Genomic DNA, 23,568 nt, shown 5'->3' with positions numbered 1-23,568 from the left:
AAAACATCCTACTTTTAAAGTGTTCTTACTATTTGTAATTGTATTTTTTATTTTTAAAATATCATTTCCTGTAGAAAATTAGTTTTTCTTTCCCCATGTTACTGCATATTGCAATTTTTTTTTAAAAAAAAAGGTTAACTCAACCGGGGAGACAAGAATCCACAATGTGTTTAAAGACCAAAAAGGTTAAATGCACTCATTAAAAATATCCCCAACTAATTACAGACAAGTGTTTACCCAAAAAGTAAACAAGGCAACAAAAAATGCTCCCCACTTTGAAGTGTCAAAAATGACAAAAAAATTGATATGGAAATAGAGCAATATTTACACATTAACAGCCCTGTCGAATTGTTCAGATATGTCATCATCTAAGTCAATAATTTCATCCTTGTTATTCTTTTCCATTCCAATAGTCTCCAGCTCCTTATACAGATTAGCAATTCGTCTTTCTATGTTCTGCCCTTTATCAGGTAACTTGGATATCGTTTCCTGAAAAAAAAGTTTAAAAGATTTAAGTGATATTATACCATCATATAGTAAGAGTATTTATTATAAGCTTCATGATATACCTTATTCGCAAGTAATGCATAACACCGCCTGAGGTCATCCTGGATTTGAGATTCTGTACGATCAACTCTAGTAGGTACATACTTTCTCTGTAATTTCACATCCTTTGGCTTAAAAGCATACTGACTCCTGGAAGAAGGATGGAGGAACTAAATCAAAAGACAATAGATAGAGTTGCAGTTACTAATTGAGGTTTATATGAGTCATACGCATCAACAGGACGTTCAACTGATGAGTGTGATGATGAGTTCCCAATGTGTGTCATCCTCTCTCGTGCACTACACATACAGGTAGAAAACAAAAACTCTTAGAAAGTGATGGTAACAACACAATACAGATGAAAAAACATAGCTACTTTCAGAGTGCACACTAAGAATGGCCCAAAAATCAGCCAGGCATAGTGACAATCTTTTAGTTGGGAAAGAAAGGGAAAAAGATGATGTGGTAGCACACTAGCAAGGGACACTATCAATGAGCCAAGTCACTGATCTTCAAGATCCTGAACAATAAGGCAACGCTAGCACATGCTTATCAGAATAAACTCATAGATTCAAATTAATTTTTACAGCAAAAAGCGTTTAAAATAATAAAAAAACAAGATTCCTGTATCTTTAAGCAAGTGAAGCATACAAATAATGCAATATATAGGATGTAAGTTCACAGTAACTACGTAATACTATGTTAATCTCAACTAAACTGTAAGTTGCACAAGCCGACAGGAAAAACCAAATCATATAATGAGTTTCTTCTTTTCGACTTGGTAAAATGATTAATTTGAAACACAGCATCATATTTATTACTATTAATTTAGCAATTATACTATTGCATGAGTAGTTTTTTTTTGGTCTAAGCAGAATCAGTAAAAATAAGCAAGAGTCACCAAGAATAAGAAAAAGACAGGGAAAGCAAATCAGGAAAGCATAGAAATGCAAGTAGAAAAACTAGAGTTATTGCAAATTAGAACAATAAAGACAGATGATCATTTCTTGCTAGGATTGCTTTGTTACTAACAATATGAAGCATAGGGTTATAATAGAATTGTTTCTAAGTCTCACTAGAAATCCTAGCAAGTTTCAAGTTAAAGTCTCCAATTGCCGGAGGAGTGCAATGTGTTGAGTTAATAAGCCATTAAAACTGATCTTAAGAAGATACAGAAATATTAGTTGCTATGGTTTTGTGGGTCCTTGTGTGCTTCAACTACACAGTTGTTCCCTCCTAAAAACGATTGTTCCTACTTCCCCATAATACTTAAAGATTTACTATAATCTTATCTCTTCTTTCATGTCCTTGTATTAGGATCATATGTAGTGGGGCATGAAGCTAAGTAGGATTATACATTTCATGTGGGGGCAATGAAGCTGAGTAAGATAATTGATGAATAAAAAAGCTAGTTCAACTCCTCCAGAAGTATATTGCTAATCCGAGTAGGATGAAAAGACTATAAGATAGTATCATCCGCACAATAGTGTCTAATGCTTTGGCATGATCCAGAATAAAAAAATCATTTGACCTACATTTTCACTTCATCCTCATCTTGGACAGCAGCAACAGGCGCTGTCTTTGAGAAAAGCAGACTATGGCTGCTAACTCCAGCTATACCCAGAGTCTCCAAAAACTTTACATGGGCCTTTAAAGTCTCTTCCCTGCAGCAAAATGAGTACCATTGTAAAAACTAGTCGACAACAAAAGCACAACTTGGCTTATGGAAATAATCATAAATTATTGCTGATTTTAAGGGACACAAGCCCTGAGAAACAATCTGAAATCATGTCAAAAGCTCGACAGGAGAACAATCACTCAAAATTACATGAGATATAAACACATTACATTTTGTGCTCATGATCATGCTCTTCATTCAACTGTTTTTGAGTATTTGATATGTCAAAACCACCATCTTTGGGAAGGCTGAAAAGTTCCCTAAGATCCTGAAAAGTTGACACACAAGCGAATCAGCACTGTTCATATTGGCAGCTAGATATACCAAATATTACTATTAGAATATCCACCTAACCATGCATATACCTGTTGACTGAAATAACGGATTTGTTCTTTGTGCTCGGTTGCTGTTTTGAACAATCCCCCTTTGTATACCTGAACCATAAGTATTAGATAGAGTGCATTATAGGGAAGATAAAATAACAATACAATTGACTTCTGCCAAAGGATGTGACCTCACACATTAATATTAGTATTGAAGTTTCTTAAAAGCTGGTCAGATCCTCAACTCTAGGAATTCCACGTTTATCACACTAATTTCGAATTGCCTTTCTCTTGGTCTTAGAATTAACTTGAATATAAGTCAAGAGAATGATTAAAATTGAAAGTTTAAAATGAGTTTAGATTCACAATAAATCGACATTCAGAATTTCTCTTTTTGTCTCTCATTTTACACAAATAACAAAGAGCATCTTTTATTTTAGAGTTCTTCATGACACAAGGACCATGCAGTTAGCTATGACACTACAATGTTAGCCGCCTAAACTCCATCAGAATAGGCATTAGTTTAGTAACATCAGATAATGATAACCAGACGTCTCAAGATAGCCACCCACACATAACAGTTGATGTATTAAACATTTAGGGTCACAACTATTGAAGTTCACTCATTCATCATTAACCAATTGTATATTTACCACTACTCATTCAAGTGTAAATACAAATATATACCTGTTTCCTATAAATCTTCTCTTCAACTGTGCCACAAGTCATCAATCTATAAACAACAACATCCTTCGTCTGCCCAATTCTGTAGGCGCGGTCAACACTTTGATTATCCGTGCTGCAAGTTTGAAAGTAAATGGCTATAATCTAATCCCTAAAAAAAAATCAAGAGTATGGGAAAAACAGAAAGAAGAAGAAGCACTACACAATGAACATTTAGATCTCATCAATGTGGACAAATGAGATTCCTATTGGTAAGTGCTCATTTGATTGTGACTACATCCTCACCTTACAAGATAAATACAATCCTGAATGTCTAGGAGTGGGATTGTAGCCCTAATCTTCGGAATTTGGTTTTTAGAAACTACTATTCTTTTTCCTGCTTGTCCCATTGTATCACCAATCATGAGGAAACTTTAAGTAACTTTAATTATAAAAAAACTGTGATTTACAATTTAAATGGATTCTAAGAACCTATTTGGATAGGCTTATTTTAAACCCAAAATGGCTTTTAAGCACTTTTTAGTGTTTGGGTAAAAATTTAAAAAGTGCATATAAGCACTTGATTTTAAGCTAAAATAGGCCAAAAGACATAAGTTAGGATTTCTAACTTGCGGATTTTGACTTCTAAGTCAAAAGATAAAAGCCAATCCAAACAGGCTCTAAATGTGAAATTTTATTTTTAAAAAGTAAATAAAAAATCTATGTCCAAATTGAGATCCAAAATTGAATTGTTTGACCCTCTACCCCAAATCCCGTCATTCTTTAATAGGAGCATTACTTCTTCTAGTACCATTAACACAATATAAAAGTCAAATTATAGTCTTAGATTCAAGTCATGGACAAACACATTTATCTAAGAGGGCATGGAGGCAGTAACACACTTTGACATGAAACTCAAGTATGAACATTTTCTAAAGAAAACACATATGAAAAGAAGTGCAACCAATTCACAATCAAAATACAACAATAAAAACAAATAGTATCTATAATATAGATAGCATACAGTCAAACTATCAGAACTCGTACTAATCATAGAAGGCACTAGGAACATTGTCATAAAGAAGCTTTCTTATCTGCATGTAGCCATTTAATAATGTCTGATAAGTACAATCTAAACTTTTCATTGAAGAATATATTCTAAGTAGTATGCGGCATAAGCGAGAGATTGCAATTCCTGGCTTATGATCTTACTAAAAAAGAAGGCACAGGGTGACCTTACTCTTCAACTAAAATAATACTTGACATCTATGCAATGAATTATTTTATCATGATTAAGAATAAATATAAAAACCCAACCAAATAGATTATGGCAGTATAAACAATCTAGATATTAAAATGACATTCTTAATGGCGTCGTTTTTCATGAAGATGGTTTTGGGTACTGAACTACTGATATAAGTTTTGAGGATCTAAAGAAAAGTGGACCAGAAATTGGCAGAAGTTTGAAGACAAAGCGTTACTTGCATAAGAGAAATATTAAGATTAAGCAAGATTATTGGACATCATCAAATGGGAAGTGGAAGACTGAAAATTCTCTGGGTAGTCTAAAACATTAATGTTATCCAACTACAAGATAATTAGAAATATGTCAGTCATCAGGTAACTCTAAGAAGTTATTACAAAGTCATTCCAAGCATACCTTGGATTCCATGCTGGATCAACAACAATCACTCGATCTGCTCTTGTGAGTGTAAGACCTAGACCGCCAACTTGAGAAGTTAAAAGAAATATTGGAGCACCGCAACCCTCTTGGAATTCCTGTAAAATTGGCATACAAAATCAGGACAAAATTTTATGGAGAATTAAATATCAAAAACAAGGAGAAGACAAACATTAACAATCTTCAGTCTGTCAGTAGCTTTGGTGGTTCCATCTATCCTCATGAACTGGAACCCATTGGATATTAAAGCGTCTTGGAGGTGATTAAGCATCTTGCGTGTTTGAGAAAAGATAAGCACATTGTGCCCGCCGGGAATCAAATTGTCCTGCGTGAAGAAACATTTGAATTATAAAGACAAGCTATTGCTAAGGTAAGGTAGAACATCACTTATGCTATTGACATCTCACCAACAAAGCCAGTATAAATGTTATCTTGCAGGAAACATCATGTGATACTTCCTCTTCAAGTTTCTCAGTGACATTTGCCATTTGCATAACCAATCTCTCTGCCACAGCATGGTCATCGTGGTTTGATGTTGAATCCATCTCTTCAAGAACTTCTTCCGCTGCCCTCTTTGTTAGTAGTAGTGGATGGTCACATATTTTCTTTAAGATCTGTTCAATATAAATTGAGTGTCATGTCAGATTTGACAAAAAAGATGTGAAGATGTCTTGAGCAAGAAACAATAAAAGCTACAAGCTTGCTTTGAACCAGACTCCAGAATGAACATCAAATTACAATCACCAATCTCAATTCTAAAAGATTAGAGAGAGTTACGTGTAGCTTTTCAAAACAGGTTATGTGCCATAAACCCAATACAGGGGACACGATCAATATTTAACACCATACAATTAAAATGTAATGGCAATGATGGCCAGCAATGGAAAACTAGATTGATTAAGAGAATATCGGAGAAGTGATGAAAACATCTTTGCACAACACATGTATATATGCAAAAGGAATATTTGGATAGGGAGGATTCTATTATCAAAGGGAAGTATACTTTAGTAAAGTGATTAAGGGGTGAGTATGTGGAAAGGGCCAACGTACAAACCAATTTTGAAAAGCAAAAAAGAAAAAAAAACAGAATCTTTTTTTTTTAAAAACTGCTCAAGTTGAAAAAAAAAACACAACAGAATCTTAAGTGAAAATGAAGTCTCTATCCTACAATGATAATGCTTGTCTGTAATTGCTAGTGAAAAATGTAATAGGCATTTACTTCTTACAGCTACAAAAACATGAATGTACATTATTTATAATTTAGTCCAATTCTGCTACAAAATCCCCTAGCAAAGACATAAGAAAAAACTAAGTTTAAGAACAAGCCTAGAATCCTTTCATGAAGTCTAGTCGAGCCAAAGAAATAGATACAACTTATATATGCAGGTGAAAGGACGAGAGATGTACCTAGAGATGAAAGAGAAAAAATAACAATGGAAAAGGTAAAGTGATTAGGAGCTTTGAAATTCATGCATTACAAATTGAGAAGTGCCAAATGAAACTATAGTACGGATATAAACAACCAAAACAATTTTTAGGGATGAAAAGATGCATCAACAAGATCTTTGCAGGCTCAAATCTCAAGCCCCTAATTGTTAGGAGGTAAGATCGACGATTTTATGTCTCTCTCTTTCTCTTGATAAAGGATAGAGTAACTAGTCTGACCTGCCTTTTTCATTTTGATTTTGTCCAACAATTACTTTTGACCCCATAATCTGGCTTCTAAAAGGGGATTAGAGGTATACGTGTCTCCAACCACAAATTCAAATTAGAGTTGTTGCCTAACAACTCAGCTGTGTTTCATATGCTTCTTCTATAGAATTTCTCATCTACAAGTTGTGAAGTATCACAGTTGGCAATAGGTAGAACCTGAAATACCAAGTATGCTTGCAAAGTAATTCTTTTAGAATTATAGTAACTTAAACTTTTTGCAGATCTGTTCTTTTACAAGAAAAAAGAAAAGTTGGAGACATGAATGAGGTGTTAACAACAAGTCACAAGAAATGAGGAAAACAAAATTTGGTTTGGAAGCCGAGTCTACATAATCTAGTATTTCAAGGTCGAGGTACAAGTATTAACGTGCTTAGCGATCTTTGTTAGCAATAGGGAGAGATGATTATATAAAGCATATTCTAGATGAAAATATCACTAGTTATCTTGTTGCATAAATCCAGTAAAAACTTGTGAAATAATCAGAGAGAATAGACATGGAAGAAGTTCATCTGGAACATTACAGTAAGTGCAGCCAGCGGAGACCTATCAAAGGATGACAGGACAATCTCACTCTTCAAGAAAGCTGTGTAGAGTTGCCGCTGAACAATGCAGTAAGGTACAATATTAGAAGAAACTCTAAAATAGTTTATCCGAAACAGAAGACTAACAGAACAAGCTACTTTGAGAGACAAATAATGATAAACTGATAAAGTGATGGAAACATACTAATACCTGACAATTTGTCAATTTAAGCCACACAATAATCTCATTTTTCTTGGAAAGTTTTGCGCTGGTCGAGGAATCATCAGAAAATACCTCACTCTTGAGACGTCGCAGAAAATATGGCTGAATGTGTTCCCTCAATTCCTGTACAATGCACGGTAACAAATTTTAGTGGGATTAAGCATCTGCTACAAGCCAATAACCCCACATGGATTTCAGAAACAGAGATATAGCAAAAAATCAAACAGAGATGACAAAAGCATAAATTGACCCAATACCAGGAAATTACACGATTCATAAACTATATAATGCAATATTGATCTAAAATATGTGCAGTTATTAATATAAAAATCCTTCTATTCTCCACATTGTGACAGAGCTAGAATTATAGGATCTTTGTATGAAAGATAACTCACCTTATAAGAAAAGGCGAAAAACTCCTATATAAGAAGCCATTTTGTAAGTTTATCCATCATGAAAAGTAGATTTCACTCCTCTTTTCTCTTCTTTCACAGAGATTAATTAGAAAGAGGAAGTACATGTTGAGTAGAAGTCACTTCTCTTTTATATCCAAAAGCAGTGTTATTAATTTGTACCACTCAGACTTGAGTTATCAGTTTAGCTATTAAGCCACTGTAGTTTCCATATCAGATGTACGTTCATCAAATATAGTGAAAATTGTTCAAGCTTGAGAAACGTAGCAACCAACCATCTCTGAAAAAACCACCATCAATGAGTTGTGTGTTGTTATTGCTTAATCACTTACAACTCAAGGCGATTAACAAAGAACAAAAGCACAATTTTCCAGACCCAGGAAACCCCAACTTGACAGGTCCCAGAATGCAACTCAAAAGCTTGAGAAGGCAAATGTCAATCGGCTATCTTCTCTGATGAAAATAAAACACCAAAGATGTGCATATCCATGGCATATAATGTGAAGACCAGAATGCAGGACCTACATTTTCTATCTAGCTTAGTTATTTTTCTGCTTTTGGTTGGAGGAGAGTTTTTTTAAAAAAGAATAGAGAATGAAAAAGATGCAGAAGTATTAATTAGCTTTGCCAAAAAGGACTTCAGGTGATCTGGTAGGTGTATAAGACAAATACTAAATATGGTGTAGTAATACCTGTATTAGTTATGCTGAGATTATTTTTTATGCAGTGTTTGGTTTGGTATATTAAAAGTAACATGCATTGCATAATTTTTAAGGTTTACAAGAATTCCCTCCACAAATATGGTGGAAAGGACGTGACAAAGTTTTGAGGGGAAATTGTGCCTTTAATCATATTAATGCATACATTAAAACCCTTTGCATTACTAATACCATGGATTGCCATGTATTAGCATACATACCTTAATACCGAATATAGTGTATATAGGTTGAGAAAGTCTACCAAACAAGATATTAGTAATACACAAAGCTAATACATGCATTATTTTATCGAATGAACTCTTCCAAATGAACCCTTATAGTGTCTTGAATTCTAAGGGCAGGACCAATATTTATTCCAGAGTGAGAGGAAAGTTCTCAGAAGATATGAATTGTTCAAGATCGATGATAACAAATACAAAGGATGGAACAATACCACAGCATCATTTAAATTGTGTAGATATTGAACCTTACAATGAAGAAAGCAATCAAGAAACATAAGAACACAGAAGAAACTGGCCTACACAGAGTATAAAAGATTGGTTTAGCAATCACCTTCGCAACTGCTGAGCCAATACGCTTGTCTCTGTCATAAGCATTTTTATCATTTCCACGAAGAATGAGATGCTCATATTTCTCTTTGAACCTTCAGAAAGAAGTAGCTTCATGTTATTCAAGCCCAATATCTTTATATAAGCAGATTGGATTTGAACATGTCGGTATACCATTGTTTGTCGCCCAGCAGCCCAGGGCAGCAGAAGTTGAATAGCGCCCATAACTCCTGTTTGGGGGTAAGGAGGGATAGGAATACAGGAAAAGCAAACACAAAATTTAACTTGATTATATAATTTCATCTGACATCATAGCACGATTGACATAAAAGAAGGTAAAAGTATACACACCTTGAGGTTGTTTTGAAGAGGAGTGCCACTTATTATGATACGATGAGCACAAGGAATCTCATGCAAACTTTTTGCCCTCTGTGTACTGGGATTCTTTATGAGATGCCCCTGGTAATTCAGAAACTACTTTAAGAAACTTATATACATTCACACCTTGAAACTTGTAATAAAACAACAAGGATATGTATTTTTCATCCATGCATATACTCTTTCACGTAAAAAAAAGAAGTCAATCAATAAGAATGAAAGCTTTAAGGCAAATGATTGAGATGCTAAACAATTTAAATCGAATTTAACACTTTTTTAATGTCGAGTAATAAGATGAAGGTTGAACACAACCTCCAAACACTCAAAGGTAGGTCATGGCATATTTAAATATGGCCTATGAACTTGCTGCAGCCGCAGCAGTTATGAATGTTCAAGCAACTACGATCAGATCTGGCCGCACCCTTCCCAAGTTATTAGGTCAGGGAATCGGGTCAAATCATGTTTTCCAGGAGATATGATCAATGCAACAATCAACCCTACAGTAATCAAGAAGTACCTCATCAAGAATCATATAATCCCATGTCAACTCCTCATCTCTGTCTTCATAATACTGATCACCACATAAAGACTTCACATTGTTTCTTACAATGTCGTATGTTGTGAGGAGAATGCCTTTGTCCTGCATAAATGAAAAAATAAATTATCAGTAGGGAAGAAGTAACCATAGAATAGACCATGCCAAAAAACATAACTTAATATATCCCAGAATATGGAAGTCCATAGAAGCTTTAGATATCCAACAGTTATATGTCAAGTCAAAAAGTTCCAAACATACACACAAATAATTGTATAAAATGCATGAAACTGTGTAAAACACTCATCTGTATACACTTTTTTTTTAATAAAGGTAACATCAAATACTCATCTTCATACACATTTTTTTTATAAAGGTAACATCAGATACTCATCTTTATATTAAAAGGTATAGTCTAATAGGAGGAGAGAGGAAGAGAGAAGCAAGTAGTAGACTCTTCTTTTCTCAAATTATATTACGATTAAGATAATTTCTATCTGCACAAGCAGTGGATGGAACATTAGCATGGTATGAAATCCATATTTTATATATGTCCAGTACAAAACAGATTAAACATGATGAACTTGCAAAGCTTTAATCAGTATAGAAGATGAAACCTGAAGAACGTATTGAAGCTCATAATTTCGGAGTTTTGCACTAGTCGCAAAATATCTGCACCAAGAAAGTACCATGAACACTTCTCATTTCATACTACCAGTTGAAGGAGGAGTTGAAATCAATAAGACAAGATAAAAACAAGACAGCCTTACTCCCTTATTTTCTGAGAAAGGCCTACAGCAGTTAATTCCTTGATCCAGTGGGGCAACAAAGTTTTGGGAGCAACAATCAACACTCTCTTTATCAACTTTGAATAAAACAATCCAGCTAAGTAGCCACATATCTAAAACATGGTAAAAGTAGAAAAAGTTACTTCAGAAATTATTTTGTGGAACATATTACTTTTGAAACTTTGACTTTTACCTGCATGGTCTTCCCCAAACCCATGTCATCGCCTAAAATACCACCCTTACCCAGACAGTGAAGAGACCAAAGCCACTTCAGACCCTCACGTTGGTGAGGAAACAGCATTTTGGCAATTTTACCAGGTAACCCATAATTGAACTTTGGTCCACTGAGTGTGTAAGTGTGATCCTCCTCTGAAACAAAATCATGTGAATCAAAGTCATCTGAGCGTTTACGCTCATGTCTAACCTTCCTGTTATGTCTTCCCACTTGAGTGACAACACTCTCGTCACCAACAACCACACAATCACCATCACTGTCATTAGCATCTCCTTCTTCCAGAAATTTGTAGGCAGAAATAGAGTTCTTCATGGGCTGTGATTTTCCAACCATCTGTTTAACTTCTTTCCTCTTTGGTGCTCCAACAGAAGATCTTGTATCATTGAACTTCTGGACGACACAGTCGTTCTTAGATGCATACCCTGAATCGATCTCCTTCACCTTGTGAATTTCTCCTCCAATCCTAGATTCCTTGGTTGAATCAGATGAGGAACCAGAAGAAAGTGAAAATGAGGAACCAGCACTTTGGTATTCCGGAATTTCATTCTTCTTAGTCAAATCATGGGGCTTCGGTGCCCTCTTTTTCTCAATGGACAAAATCTCAAGTCTTGAACTTAAATCATTCAGGATATCCCTTATTTCGTTCCCAGAACCACCATGTTCATTCTGAACTGCATTTTTCACCTGACGAGGAGGTGAATCAAAATCTGTTATGTCGAGAAGTCTGGACTCTTCATCATCCTTAAGCTTCATTTCCTCACTGTCATTGTTATCCTCCGAAATTTTGCAAAGGCGGCGACGACCTTTGATCTTCACCTTCATTATTTTCTCCTCTCCTGTCAGACCATACGCTCATCAACATCAATGACAATATTCAGAAGTGCACAAAAATTTTCTGCACACATCAAAATTTTGGACACAAGCATATCATTTCTCAAAGGGACAGACATAACCTTCATTTGATGTTTTCTCGTAATCTTTCTGGCCTTCCTGAGAGAGTTCACAGTTTTCACGCACATCTTTGGACCGTTCCATATCCACTGCAAAATTGTTTACTGATTAATATGGAGACAGAAACATGCTGGAAATCACTCGAGATTAAACAGGGAAGGGAATATATAGCTAATCTACCAGATAGGGAAGAACTGTTATCATCAATTTTAGATAATAGTGAGTCCTCTTTGGTTCCACTCGTGGGTTGATCAATCTCTTTTTCCCCTGCAAAAATTCAGATATTCAAAAGAAAAAAAGAGTTAAGCAGCACAACAAGGAAAGCCTGTAATAGAGACATAAGGAAGCACATAATCTTATTTTCAGCAATAAAAAAAGAAGGAATTTGGGAGACCCTAGTAATTACCAGAATAAGACAAGCTATCAAGAGGATCAAAAGAATTCTCAGGTGGGTTACTTAATTCCTCTTGAATTCCATTCTCGGGTTCATCAATCTCCTTTACCCCTACACAATCATGAATCATGCCACATAAGGTAATTACAGGGAAATAAATAATAAATAACCTGCTATGATATGTTTTTAACTTTTCTTGATGCAACAACAACATACCCGGTGTAATCCCAATTGCCTGGTAAATAATATGTTATAACAAATTAAATTACACTAATGGTCCCGTATATATAGAGGACTGCAAAAACAATCGGAGATACACCAGTAATTACAAGCAATCAACATTTACCGGTTCCAGAACTCTGATAATCGGAATAATCCTTGGGTTGATCACTTAATTCCTCTTGAATTTCATGCTTGGATTCATCAATCTCATTACCCCCTACACAATAGTTAAAAGAAAACAAGTACAAATAGAGATTAAAACAAGGGCATATTTTGACAAAGAAAAGTATTCAAAATTAGGAATAACTTAGGTTTGATCAAAAAGAGAGATATGGCAGAATAATAATACCAAAAGGAGAAGATTTAGCCGAATCTGGACTGAAATCAGCAATATTGTTAATCTTTTGATCATCAATCTCTTCTACCATTAAAATAATATATCAAGCTTTTGAAGAAATCAGCAGAAAAATAAAACTACATAGGTAAAAAGAATACCAGAAGACGAATATGAATCAGAATCGGGACTGAAATCAGCAATCCCAGAAAAACTAGGAACGGCATCGTTTCCTATACCATTTGAAGAAAATCGAACTACACCCACACACAATCACACACAAAAAATACATCTATATCAGCTTGAAATTTTCAAAATATAAAGGGGATAAACATCGAATTAGCAGAAAAATACCTGGAGAAGGAGAAGAATCGGAATCAATAGTAAAAGAGAAAGTGGGAAAGCCGTCATTTTGATTGAAACCTCGCCTAGCTTCCAATTTTGTCATATCATCTACACACAAAAAAAACATCAATGAATGATTCGCCGATTCGAAGAATCTAGAAAATAGAAGATAAACAACAAAACAGATAAAGTATGAGTACCAGGAGGAGGTTTAGAATGGGAAGCAGAGAGGTTTATGAGAATCTGATTATGGCGTTGATTAAGGCTTCGAGGTTGTTGCTGGGGTTTCGACATTGTTGCAGAGTAGTGAGTACTGTAGTAGCAGTGAGTTTCTGCACAATGGAGAAGAAAATGCGAGTTTCCTGCTTCTTGCCTTTTATTGTTCCCGCTTTAGGGTCGATAATTTGAATTTCAAAAAAACCTTTTACGATGTCTAATGATATTGCTCAAAAACCTAATTGGGTCGTTTGGTAGTTAGTTAGAATTATCAGGATTTTACCTCACGTATAAAAGTATATATTTATATTAGTTATGCAGATTTCTAAATTGCAAATTAAATATTATATTAATTCAATACATGAATAATTTATCTTCTAACCAGCTACCAAGCGTGGTATTACTTATGAAAAATTTAATAACTACATTACTCACGTCTAAGCGAGTTATCAAATGCCTGCAATTGCAAATCAAATACCATATTAATTTAATACATGAATAATTTACCTTTTAACTAGCTATAAAACGTGGTATTACTAATGAAGAATTTAATAATTGCATAACTCATGTCTAAACTAGCTACGAAACGCGCCAAATTATCTAAGTCGAGATTAAAGCGGGAATATATTATAGATGATCTCAGCTTCTAGTATAAGATAAAAATATTGTAATGCAAAGTTAGTGATGTAAGAATTGCAATGAAGAATTATTTACTTTGATATATCATAAAGTAGTGTATAATGTATACAGTAAAATATGTTGATTTTTTTTTAAAAATAAAGTAAAAGTTTGTTCAATGTTAGTTTTGTAATTTTAGTTTTTTTGTAAGTAGTCATGTATTACTTACTAGTATTTACTAATTCAGCATTATCATTCACATTCTATCATATTATAAAATAATACAGTTATATTCCTCATGTTTAATTGAAGAATAATAAGAAGCGTTGTAAATGTCAATTGGATTAATTCACCAACTTTAACTTGTACATCAAGAAGGTACAATCTAGTAAGTGTTAAAGACTCAATACTAATACCTACATTTTCTATCTAGCTTTATTATATAGCGATAAATGAAAAAGATAAAACTTTTAATTAGCTTCGTCAAAAAAAACTTTTAGTGTATTTATTTTTAAGAGCAACACCCATATTTATTTTAGAGTGAGTAAAGTGCTCAAAATACATGATTAACGATAAATTGATAACAAATACGATGAATGAAAAGAGATCATATCACAACATAATTTACACGGTTTAGCAATTACCTTTGCAATTGTTGAGCTAATACATGTTTCTCTATGAGAAGCACTAATACACTTTTCTCTGTTAGAAGCATTTTTACATTTGATCGTTTTCAAGAAGAATGATATCCATCCAATTCTTTTTGAATCTATAGAAAAGCAGTAGCTCCGTGTTATTTGAGCCCAATATTTATTTTAAACAAATTGGATTTGAACATGCCCCCCCTGGATCATTTTTTGTGAACCAACAGCTCAAGGCATCACATTAAAATAATTCTTTAAGAAAAAGGGAAAAATAATTTAAATTTGATTTTAACATTAAAATTGAGGTATTCATTTAATTCAATTGGTAAAAATTAATAGGATTGTGTTCCAAGGAGTAATGCAATTAAATATTCATGTGCAAAATATGAAGAAACAGTAGCGTGTACTTGATATATCACTCTTTTGTAACTACATTTGTTGATATAGATGAATGATCAATCCACATATTTACTAATCAATTAGTGTCATCACTTTATAGTCTCAATCATGTTAATAGTTGTTACTTGTGATTTGATGAGTGTTAATGTTATGTCTGATGCAACGGTCTATTGTATGATGATATTTTGATCTATCCTCTTCAGTTGCATATTCAATCTCAATCATGTTAATAGTTGTCTCTCATGATTTGATAAGAGTTACTGATACATTTGATTGTGTGAGTTCTATTGAGCAACAATTAAATATCACAATGATAATATAACTTATTATTTAGCAAAATAATAATACTGAAAATTAGATAAATATTACAACGATGATATATAAAAATATTACAGAAAATTAATACTTCGTGAATACTGTCTCAAAAAACTATTTCGATGGTGTGAAATATTTTCTAGGATTAAACAAACCTTCCCTATTTAAATAAAGGATACATAAATCAACTAATTAATTAACAACAAATTATTATCTGTACAGCATGTTAATGAGATTAGAAAAGAAAATGGAAAAAAGAGGAGAGAACGAAAGGAATACAAGCTTCTCAATTACATCTCTTACTAATAATTTTCCAAATATATTTTATAAATTTATTTGATAATAAAAACGACTTACAGATTCAATACCAAGTACTTTTAATATTTCGAAAGTTTAGGGAGGTTCATTTGGAGATTTTGGTATGAAGAAGCCTTTAATCTTTCGAACGTTTAAGGAGGTTCATTTAAAAAATTTGATATGAGAGAAGCTTTTGACCTCCTTGCGATACAAAAGCAATGTCAGGGAGGGTGCGAGAAGGGGAGCATGGATTTGTTGGAGTTGAACCAACTGATTTATTTTACCCTCGAACCTTAAGATTTACAAGGTTTTTTAACTTCACATCATAATATTATTATTTATAAAAATAAGGATCAATTCCAGTTAACAAGATGCTAGTTATTTGCTTACAAATATTACTTTAGATGTTATTGTAAAAACTTTATTTATTAATATAAAAATTTGAGCGGTCTAATTCAAAATTTTATAAAATTTCTAGTAAAAAGTAGATGTATAGTTTTTCTTTTTAAATTTTGTATCTGTTTTTTCTTTCAATAGTATCATTTTAAGTGAAATTAAAATTATAAAATTATAAAATTATAAAATTCACTATTTAAATTTTTTGACGCCCTCAAAAGTTTGGGGCCCTAAAGCAAATATTTACTAGTCTGACCTTTGAGGAGAAAAAACCTTCCTTCTGTCGAGGTCATACATTATACAAGAAGCAAAGATTGAATCTGAAGACCCATTCGAGGTGTGAATGTATCATTAAGGGATAGCATAGTTGTAGAGTCGGAATTTTTACTAATAAATTTTGAAATATAAAAAGTACAGACATAAAGAGGCCAAAGAGGTTCGACATCTACTACATATATGTAATTTTTTTTTGAATTATGTATAAATAATATAACTTTTTACCAAAACATGTTTAGATGAACCCCTTATCCCTTGCTAGCTCCGCCCCAAGAATAAAGAACGAAGGCTAAGAGAAAAAGTTCAAGGTGTAAAGGGAATTCCTTAAACGATGTTATAGTTGAAAAATAGAGATGAGAGAAGATAAAAGAAATAGCATGATTAATAACATCTGCCAACATTCTTCTTGTATTTAGTGTGAAATAAGACAAGAAAAGAAAATTCCTTTAGGTTAAGATAAAAGATTAATTAATAGAAAGATTCATGGATCGAAGCAAAAGGAGCTCGTAATACAAAAGTAATCCATTCGTCAACTTTTAATTGTCATGATTCCTTTTTTAGAGTCAAATTATAAGAACTTTGACTAACATGTTACGATATATTTTTTTCATTGATATGCAATAAAATAGTACTTTTCATATAGTTTTTAAATATTTAATGCTTTTTGTTTAAAATATCGAACTAATGTAATCTAATTTAACTTTAAAAATTAATCAAATTGACGTTCGAAAAGCGCAACATACCAATTAAAAGTGGACGAAGGGAGTATTAATAGATGTTATGAGGAGATTATTAATAAATCTCCTCAAATTCCAACCAAACAATCCTCCAAGTATAAAAGAGGTGGGTATATTTGATCTCTGTTATATATATCCCCTTTTAATTTATGTGATGGTATTTGATTCAACACAAAAATTCAAGAAAGAGAAAAATATTTAAAAATTAGGAAAAGGGTCAAATATTCTCTTGAACTATAAAAAAAATAGTTTAAATATACCACTCGTTATTCTTTGATTTAAATATACTCTTTTTTATACTTTCAATCTAAATATAACTTTTGTTTTATAATTGGCACAAATGTACCTATAATTTTAACGGAGGAACACATGACAACATGTTCTAAAGGAAAGTATCCCTTGAAGTATAGCTTACAACGACGCAAAAACTTTATAAAAAGCACGAAGGCCAAGTGTTTTGATAAGTATGTGTGTACACAAATTGAAATGTGTGTTAAAACTGCAAAAACGAGACACAAAGGAGCCACTGCAGCTTGCTATAACTGTAATTAAATAAGACAACTGGAAAGTCCATAACTAACCAACATCTGCCTAATTACAGAGGATATCAATCTTCTAGTATACAGAAAACTCTAATTAACTTCTTTCTGTTTTGGGTTTGGGGAGGAGGACGAGACAAGCTTGATTTAACTGTCGACAACTCGACATGCTTTCGATCTTACAACTCGTGTACATGTAACCTCTGGTTTCATTTTTTCACTAAAAGAATCTCAAATGAAAACAGGAAGACTATATCATCCCAAGTGGTGATGGTACCTTAGTTAGAGGATATCCAGCAGGTTAAATAAGGACTTAATTTCATTGATCTAAAGATGATGCAGACATGTATTGCTGCTGGTTTTAAGAGACGGACCGTCTTTTGAAGAGGACTTAAGGTTGTTCATCCATATACTTCACGAAAGTAGTGCTTGTTCTCTACTCTGCTCTTTGGCTTTCCTCCTGTTTGATTCGAGAATAATGAGGAGTGCTGTAATGTCAGCGGGATTAACTCCACCAACTCTACTCGCTTGCCCAATTGTTTGAGGCCTAACCTGTACATCGAGAAGATACAATCATGGGAAATGTTAGGCAACTGGCGAAAGACCCAACCCTACAAACAATTAACCACAATTTATTTTACAACATCTCAAAAAAGAAATTGTACCATAAAATTTTTAACAAGGGCAATAATGAGGCACAAAATGTCATCTGTGTACAGAATGATCTAAACCATTGAGCTTGTGAAAACTGAAAAGTATAAGGAAATAAATAGAAGTTTGTGTGTGCATGAAGACTGCAGTGCTATGCAGATGAGGCAGAAAATACCTTTGACAGTTTTTCACGTGCTTCGAGCGACAAAGTCGTCATTGCATAATAATCTATGTCCTCAGGAATTCGTTTGTGCTGTTGATGAACCATCTACAAGCAGAAAGTCATTGCCACAAAGATATGAGATACTGGTCCATTAGAGATAGAGGAATTTGAAGGCGAAGATGGAGGAACAAAAGACCAATGAGTGTGCAGATACAACAGAATCCCCTATTCTAGTTCTAGTAAATTGCGCCTATTGCATCACTGTTCACCTGTTGAAGTTGGCTCTGCTGGCGTACAATGAAGCCTTCATATTTGATATCAATCTCTACGCACTGTTTCTCCATCCTGGACAGAGTGGAATTTCCAAACCCATGCTTATCAAAAACTCCGTATTGTACATGTGGTTTCTTAAGCAGGCTCTCTAGTGTTGATGAATCCCTTACTGGCTGAGCAGAGAGAAGAGTAACTTCAGCGGCCAACTCTCCACCTGGAAGCAACAGAAACAGGCATTGAGTTTGACAGGAAACTACAATTATGATTTCCATATAAGTACAAGTAATAAGGTTATCACAATATTGTGTCCACCAATAAGCATAGGGACAACGGAAAGAAACAATGGCAATGCTGACCTGAAATTCTAACCGCTTTCAACCGCTTTTTCTCCTCCATGATACGAGATTGCTTCTCCTGGTACATCATCCACCTTCTATCATCTATTAAGCCTATTTCACGACCAAGTGGGGTGAGACGGCTATCCGCATTATCAGACCGCAGAAGCAGACGATGTTCTGAGCGGCTGAAGGCATATTAGACTATTAGCAAGTAGAATTACAGAGACAGATAAAACTATCATATACAATTAGACTATATTTCTTAGTAAGGTTAATAACAGGTTATGCACTTAGTTATCATAAAAAAGACTAAACATCTACACAGAAAGATGAGAACTATCATAGACAATTAGTCAAGATTTCTCAGTAACGTCCATAACAGGTCATGCACCTAGACAATAGGTTTTCATCTTCTCTTCCTTTCTAAATTTCTTGGGGGAAGAGTAAAGGCGAAGGCCCATTATCCACTGAATTCTGATCCTAGTGCCACAGGGCCTCAGGTATTTCTCAGTTATTAGGGAAAAAAAGTTGTCATCTTCCAATAGTATTAGAGCCAGACTCATCTATGTATTCTTGGTTTCCTAATGTTATAAGCCCCCATGTAATATTGTCCATGCACTAAATGTCTAACGCTAGGCATGCAAAGTGTCCTCCATTGGTAGAGGAATATAGGAATGGACTATCGTCCAGGTCTTGGACAATCTTCAGATCATGAGGTATCTCTTGCGATTGAGTTAGGCCCAATATCCATTATCCTCTTATATACTCTTGGACAAACCTCACCTCATGAGGTAGCACTTGGAATTGAGTTCCATTAGAAAGAAATATATTGGATTTTCTGTGCTCAATGACATGGGTATTAGTCTAAACAAAGCCATAAGCAAAGATGATTTTTTATAAGAACTTTCATGCAATTGCATGAACTGAAAATATAAATCTAAAACATCAGTCAGTAGGCACTTTGCAAAAATAAAAAATAAAAAGTTGGTAGGAACACAACAGCTGTACTTAAAACATGAAAAAAAATACTACACCAGAAGGCAAATGGAACTAATCGATGTTTACAACAATGCCAAAGGCATAACTATTTCTCTTATCTTTTTCTTCATTTTGTTTCCCCTCATGCATGTCTTGCCCAAGCATTAGAGCATTGAGGTCTACAAACACAAGGAAAGATCCACTCTGCTTACAGAAGGTCCAGAGATAAAATTGGTATCTAATAATGATGACGAATAGGAAATGGCTTGGCCAATAGCAACATGGAAAGAGGAGAAGGTAAAAACATGCAAATCTAAGGGCATACACCAGCACAGAAAAAGAAGGTTGTCAATTATCCACAAAATGGTATTGCATATCTCCTAACTAATTGCTAAGGTTATATCGCTGGTCAATACTGTTAAATAAAGGTTAAACAGAAATTCACTTAAACACAAACAACATTCTCTTAATTTGGACAATAATGCAACCATGAGAATATTGTAGTTTCATCAGCAAACTTAACAGTAAGCAAATCGTAGCTATTGCATGTTGCATAATCAAAAGGAAAAGAGGTCATAGCTATGCCATGAGCATTCTTACTTCACTCACCTTGTTAACATGCGATAAGGCTCTCGAAGATCTTTGGTTACAAGATCATCAATCAGAGTCCCGATAAAACTACTTTCTCTCTCAAGAACAATAAGTTGCTTTCCATCCGAGTGTCTAGCTGCATTAATTCCAGATATGATCCCCTACATCAGAAAAGTTTACCAAAAGAGGCTTAGGAGACCTTATCAGATAATAATTAGTTAAAAAGTAGGTACTAGTATAAACATTCCTATATCTTTGGATACATAAGATAAAAATTACAGAAGCTGAAGTGAGCATCATTGGAATATAAAAACCTGGGCAGCAGCTTCTTCATAGCCTGTTGTCCCATTTATCTGGCCAGAAAAGAAAAGGCCCTCGATTTTTTTAGTCATTAGGGATCTGGAGCACTGATAAGCAGGCAAGTAATCATACTCAACAGCGTAGGCTGGTCTCAGCATTGTACAGCTCTCAAGTCCGGGTAATGTTCGTAAAAGTGGCAACTGTAGTCTCTCCGGCAAACCAGTAGAGAATCCCTACAGACAAATGAATCATTACATTGTGTAAATAGCAAAGGAGAATTTTACACAGCAATACGGTGGCATACAGCATCAGAGTGTTTCATTTCCAAGAGAAAGGGAACTAAGAAAATGAATTTTAACTTCAAGAAATTAGTCAGCAGAGAGCTTTAAGTAGACTACATATCTTCTTACCAGCACATCTCCATCAATTCTTCGAAAATGACCAAGTCATAGCAAATTAAAATAAATTTGAAGGATATCACTAACTGGCATAACTTTAGCTCTTTATACTGATAAATAGGTAACAATCTTGAACGCAATAGTTTTAAAAGAGAACCACAAAAAGCCGACAAGAACCAAAGACTGTACACTTCTTCGAAGTTTGAAGTAAAGCACCCAATTTTCCGGAAATACAAAAATACCTTATATGTATGGATTTAGCACCAGTAAATCAAATCACAATTGAAATTACTGATTTCAGCGTCTAAATATAATAAATAACAATATTACTCCAACAGGTCATATTAAACATCGTTAAGGGCGTGATTGGTATGACCAAGGACGCTTTTCTTAATCTGTTTTCTTGATGAAATGTTTATGAGTATTTGGTTACTTTGACTTGTTGAAAATCTTTCTCCACCCTTCTCAAAAAAAATGTTTCTCCAATAAAAATATTTTTTGAGACAAGGGTAACTTTGTATTCACACCAAAAAATTCATCATCCCAAAAAATGATGAATTGGAAACTTACATCCCACCCATGGGTATACTTTACAAGTTTCCTTTAAAATCAACTAAATCTACTATATCCCCTACAAGATTCTGTTTACACCAAAAACACAAAAGGCTTATACAATTCATTCTAATCTTCTGTAAGTTAGTCTTTTGTCCCTCAAAACTTCTTAAATTTCTTTCTTTCCAGAGGGTCCACCATATGCAAGCAGGGATAGTTCTCCACCAGTGTTCATTTCTTCCTCTGTTCCCAATACCTTTCCAGCTATTTAGTAGTTCCTTTGTTGTGCTAGGCATCACCCATTTAACTCCCAACAGAGCCAAAAACATGTTCCATAGGCTCAACGCTGCCTTACAATGAAGGAACAAATGGTCATTGACTTCTGTTTCCTGTTCACACATGACACATCTTGAACAAAATTGCCATCCCCTTTTCTGTAAAGCTTCATGTGTTAGACAAGCCTTTCTACAAACCAACCAACAAAAACAAGCTACCTTTGGGGGGCATTTGGTCTTCCAGATTAACTTCCAAGGCCAAATGTCTACCATTGACTGCCTTGTGTTAAGATTCCAGTAACATGATTTCACTGTGAACACACCCTTGTTATGTAATTTCCATCTAGGTTTGTCAGGCCTCATAGATAAAGCAGGGTGTGAGTTTAGTACTCCCAATAGGTTAGCAACAAAAAAACAAAAGGCTTATACAATTCATTCTAATCTTCTGTAAGTTAGTCTTTTGTCCCTCAAAACTTCTTAAATTTCTTTCTTTCCAGAGGGTCCACCATATGCAAGCAGGGATAGTTCTCCACCAGTGTTCATTTCTTCCTCTGTTCCCAATACCTTTCCAGCTATTTAGTAGTTCCTTTGTTGTGCTAGGCATCACCCATTTAACTCCCAACAGAGCCAAAAACATGTTCCATAGGCTCAACGCTGCCTTACAATGAAGGAACAAATGGTCATTGACTTCTGTTTCCTGTGTTTCTCCAATAAAAAATATTTTTTCTCGATAAGGTCAAATAAGGAAAATAGTTTCCTTGAAAGGGGAGAAACCTAAACCTTCCTTTTACAGGGAGAAGTTGCAATATCACTTGCTTCTCTTGCACAGTTCAAAAATTGGTGGATAACAGTTAGACATTGTTAACTTTGCCTCTAATGTTCTTTTTCCCCTCTAACATTGCTTCTAACATTGTTATTAACCATCATTGTTATTAACCATTATTACTAAAATATCATCCAAACATAGTCATCATACACAATCCTCCACCTTCAAGATTATCATATGTTACCTAGAACACAGCCAAAAATGGGAACATGACGTGGGAAATGATTTCCCAAGGTAAAACATTTTCACCAAAACATTCTCTTTGATACCAAAAGCATCCTGTTATGTAATTCGACAAGGTCACGTAAAAGTTGATCCCATCGCAAAATTAAATTTTCGACTTTCAGTTCATATAAAGAATCAATTTGTAATAAACAATTCATACTCAATTACTCTGGTAATTGAAAGGGTTGAAGAGGAGTTGCATAATAAAGAGACTCACTTGAAGAAGAAAAATAAGAAGTAAATTCGAAGTAGGCAAAGAAAGGTACCAGTAGGAAAGGCCTTGTAAAGCTGAGAAGAAGAAAACAAAGAAAAAGAGTGCTAAAGCTGAAGTGTGTGTTGGGGGGGGGGGGA

At 34.2% G+C, this 23,568-nt stretch overlaps 2 protein-coding genes across 4 annotated transcripts in view; both read right to left on the bottom strand.

Annotated features, from left to right (window-relative positions):
• Positions 1-167: 167 nt before the first annotated feature.
• On the bottom strand, positions 168-13,592 carry LOC102599573 (protein CHROMATIN REMODELING 24). Of its 3 annotated transcripts, none has more exons than XM_006345413.2 (27): positions 13,411-13,592; positions 13,220-13,318; positions 13,027-13,122; positions 12,881-12,952; positions 12,656-12,748; positions 12,322-12,420; positions 12,096-12,182; positions 11,918-12,004; positions 10,923-11,800; positions 10,712-10,842; positions 10,559-10,613; positions 9,924-10,046; positions 9,380-9,487; positions 9,203-9,258; positions 9,033-9,123; positions 7,337-7,471; positions 7,126-7,203; positions 5,299-5,505; positions 5,064-5,216; positions 4,871-4,989; positions 3,235-3,346; positions 2,590-2,658; positions 2,395-2,492; positions 2,082-2,210; positions 777-845; positions 570-696; positions 168-489 (listed from the first exon to the last, which is right to left on the bottom strand). In XM_006345413.2, the coding sequence occupies exons 1-27, from the start codon at positions 13,502-13,504 to the stop codon at positions 325-327; spliced, it is 3,630 nt and encodes a 1,209-aa protein (XP_006345475.1). In that variant the 5' UTR covers positions 13,505-13,592; the 3' UTR covers positions 168-324. The 3 variants fall into 3 exon arrangements, with proteins under 3 accessions (XP_006345475.1, XP_015163332.1, XP_015163333.1); XM_015307846.1 differs by having other exon boundaries at positions 12,881-12,949; XM_015307847.1 differs by lacking the exon at positions 12,881-12,952.
• Positions 13,593-17,513: 3,921 nt separating this feature from the next.
• LOC102599251 (tRNA uridine 5-carboxymethylaminomethyl modification enzyme MnmG) overlaps positions 17,514-23,568 on the bottom strand; it is a 16,692-nt gene continuing 10,637 nt past the window's right edge. The window contains exons 8-13 of the mRNA XM_006345412.2: positions 20,956-21,174; positions 20,660-20,802; positions 19,091-19,257; positions 18,731-18,948; positions 18,474-18,566; positions 17,514-18,199 (exon numbers count right to left, since the gene is read on the bottom strand). Of these exons, the coding sequence (XP_006345474.1) occupies positions 18,062-18,199; positions 18,474-18,566; positions 18,731-18,948; positions 19,091-19,257; positions 20,660-20,802; positions 20,956-21,174 (978 nt within the window). The 3' untranslated portion in view covers positions 17,514-18,061. The remainder of the gene's footprint in view (positions 18,200-18,473; positions 18,567-18,730; positions 18,949-19,090; positions 19,258-20,659; positions 20,803-20,955; positions 21,175-23,568) is intronic.

This window comes from Solanum tuberosum, unplaced genomic scaffold, assembly GCF_000226075.1.
Source record: "Solanum tuberosum cultivar DM 1-3 516 R44 unplaced genomic scaffold, SolTub_3.0 scf00068, whole genome shotgun sequence".
Lineage (NCBI taxonomy): Eukaryota > Viridiplantae > Streptophyta > Magnoliopsida > Solanales > Solanaceae > Solanum > Solanum tuberosum.
This window is presented reverse-complemented; position numbering and strand designations above follow the sequence as displayed.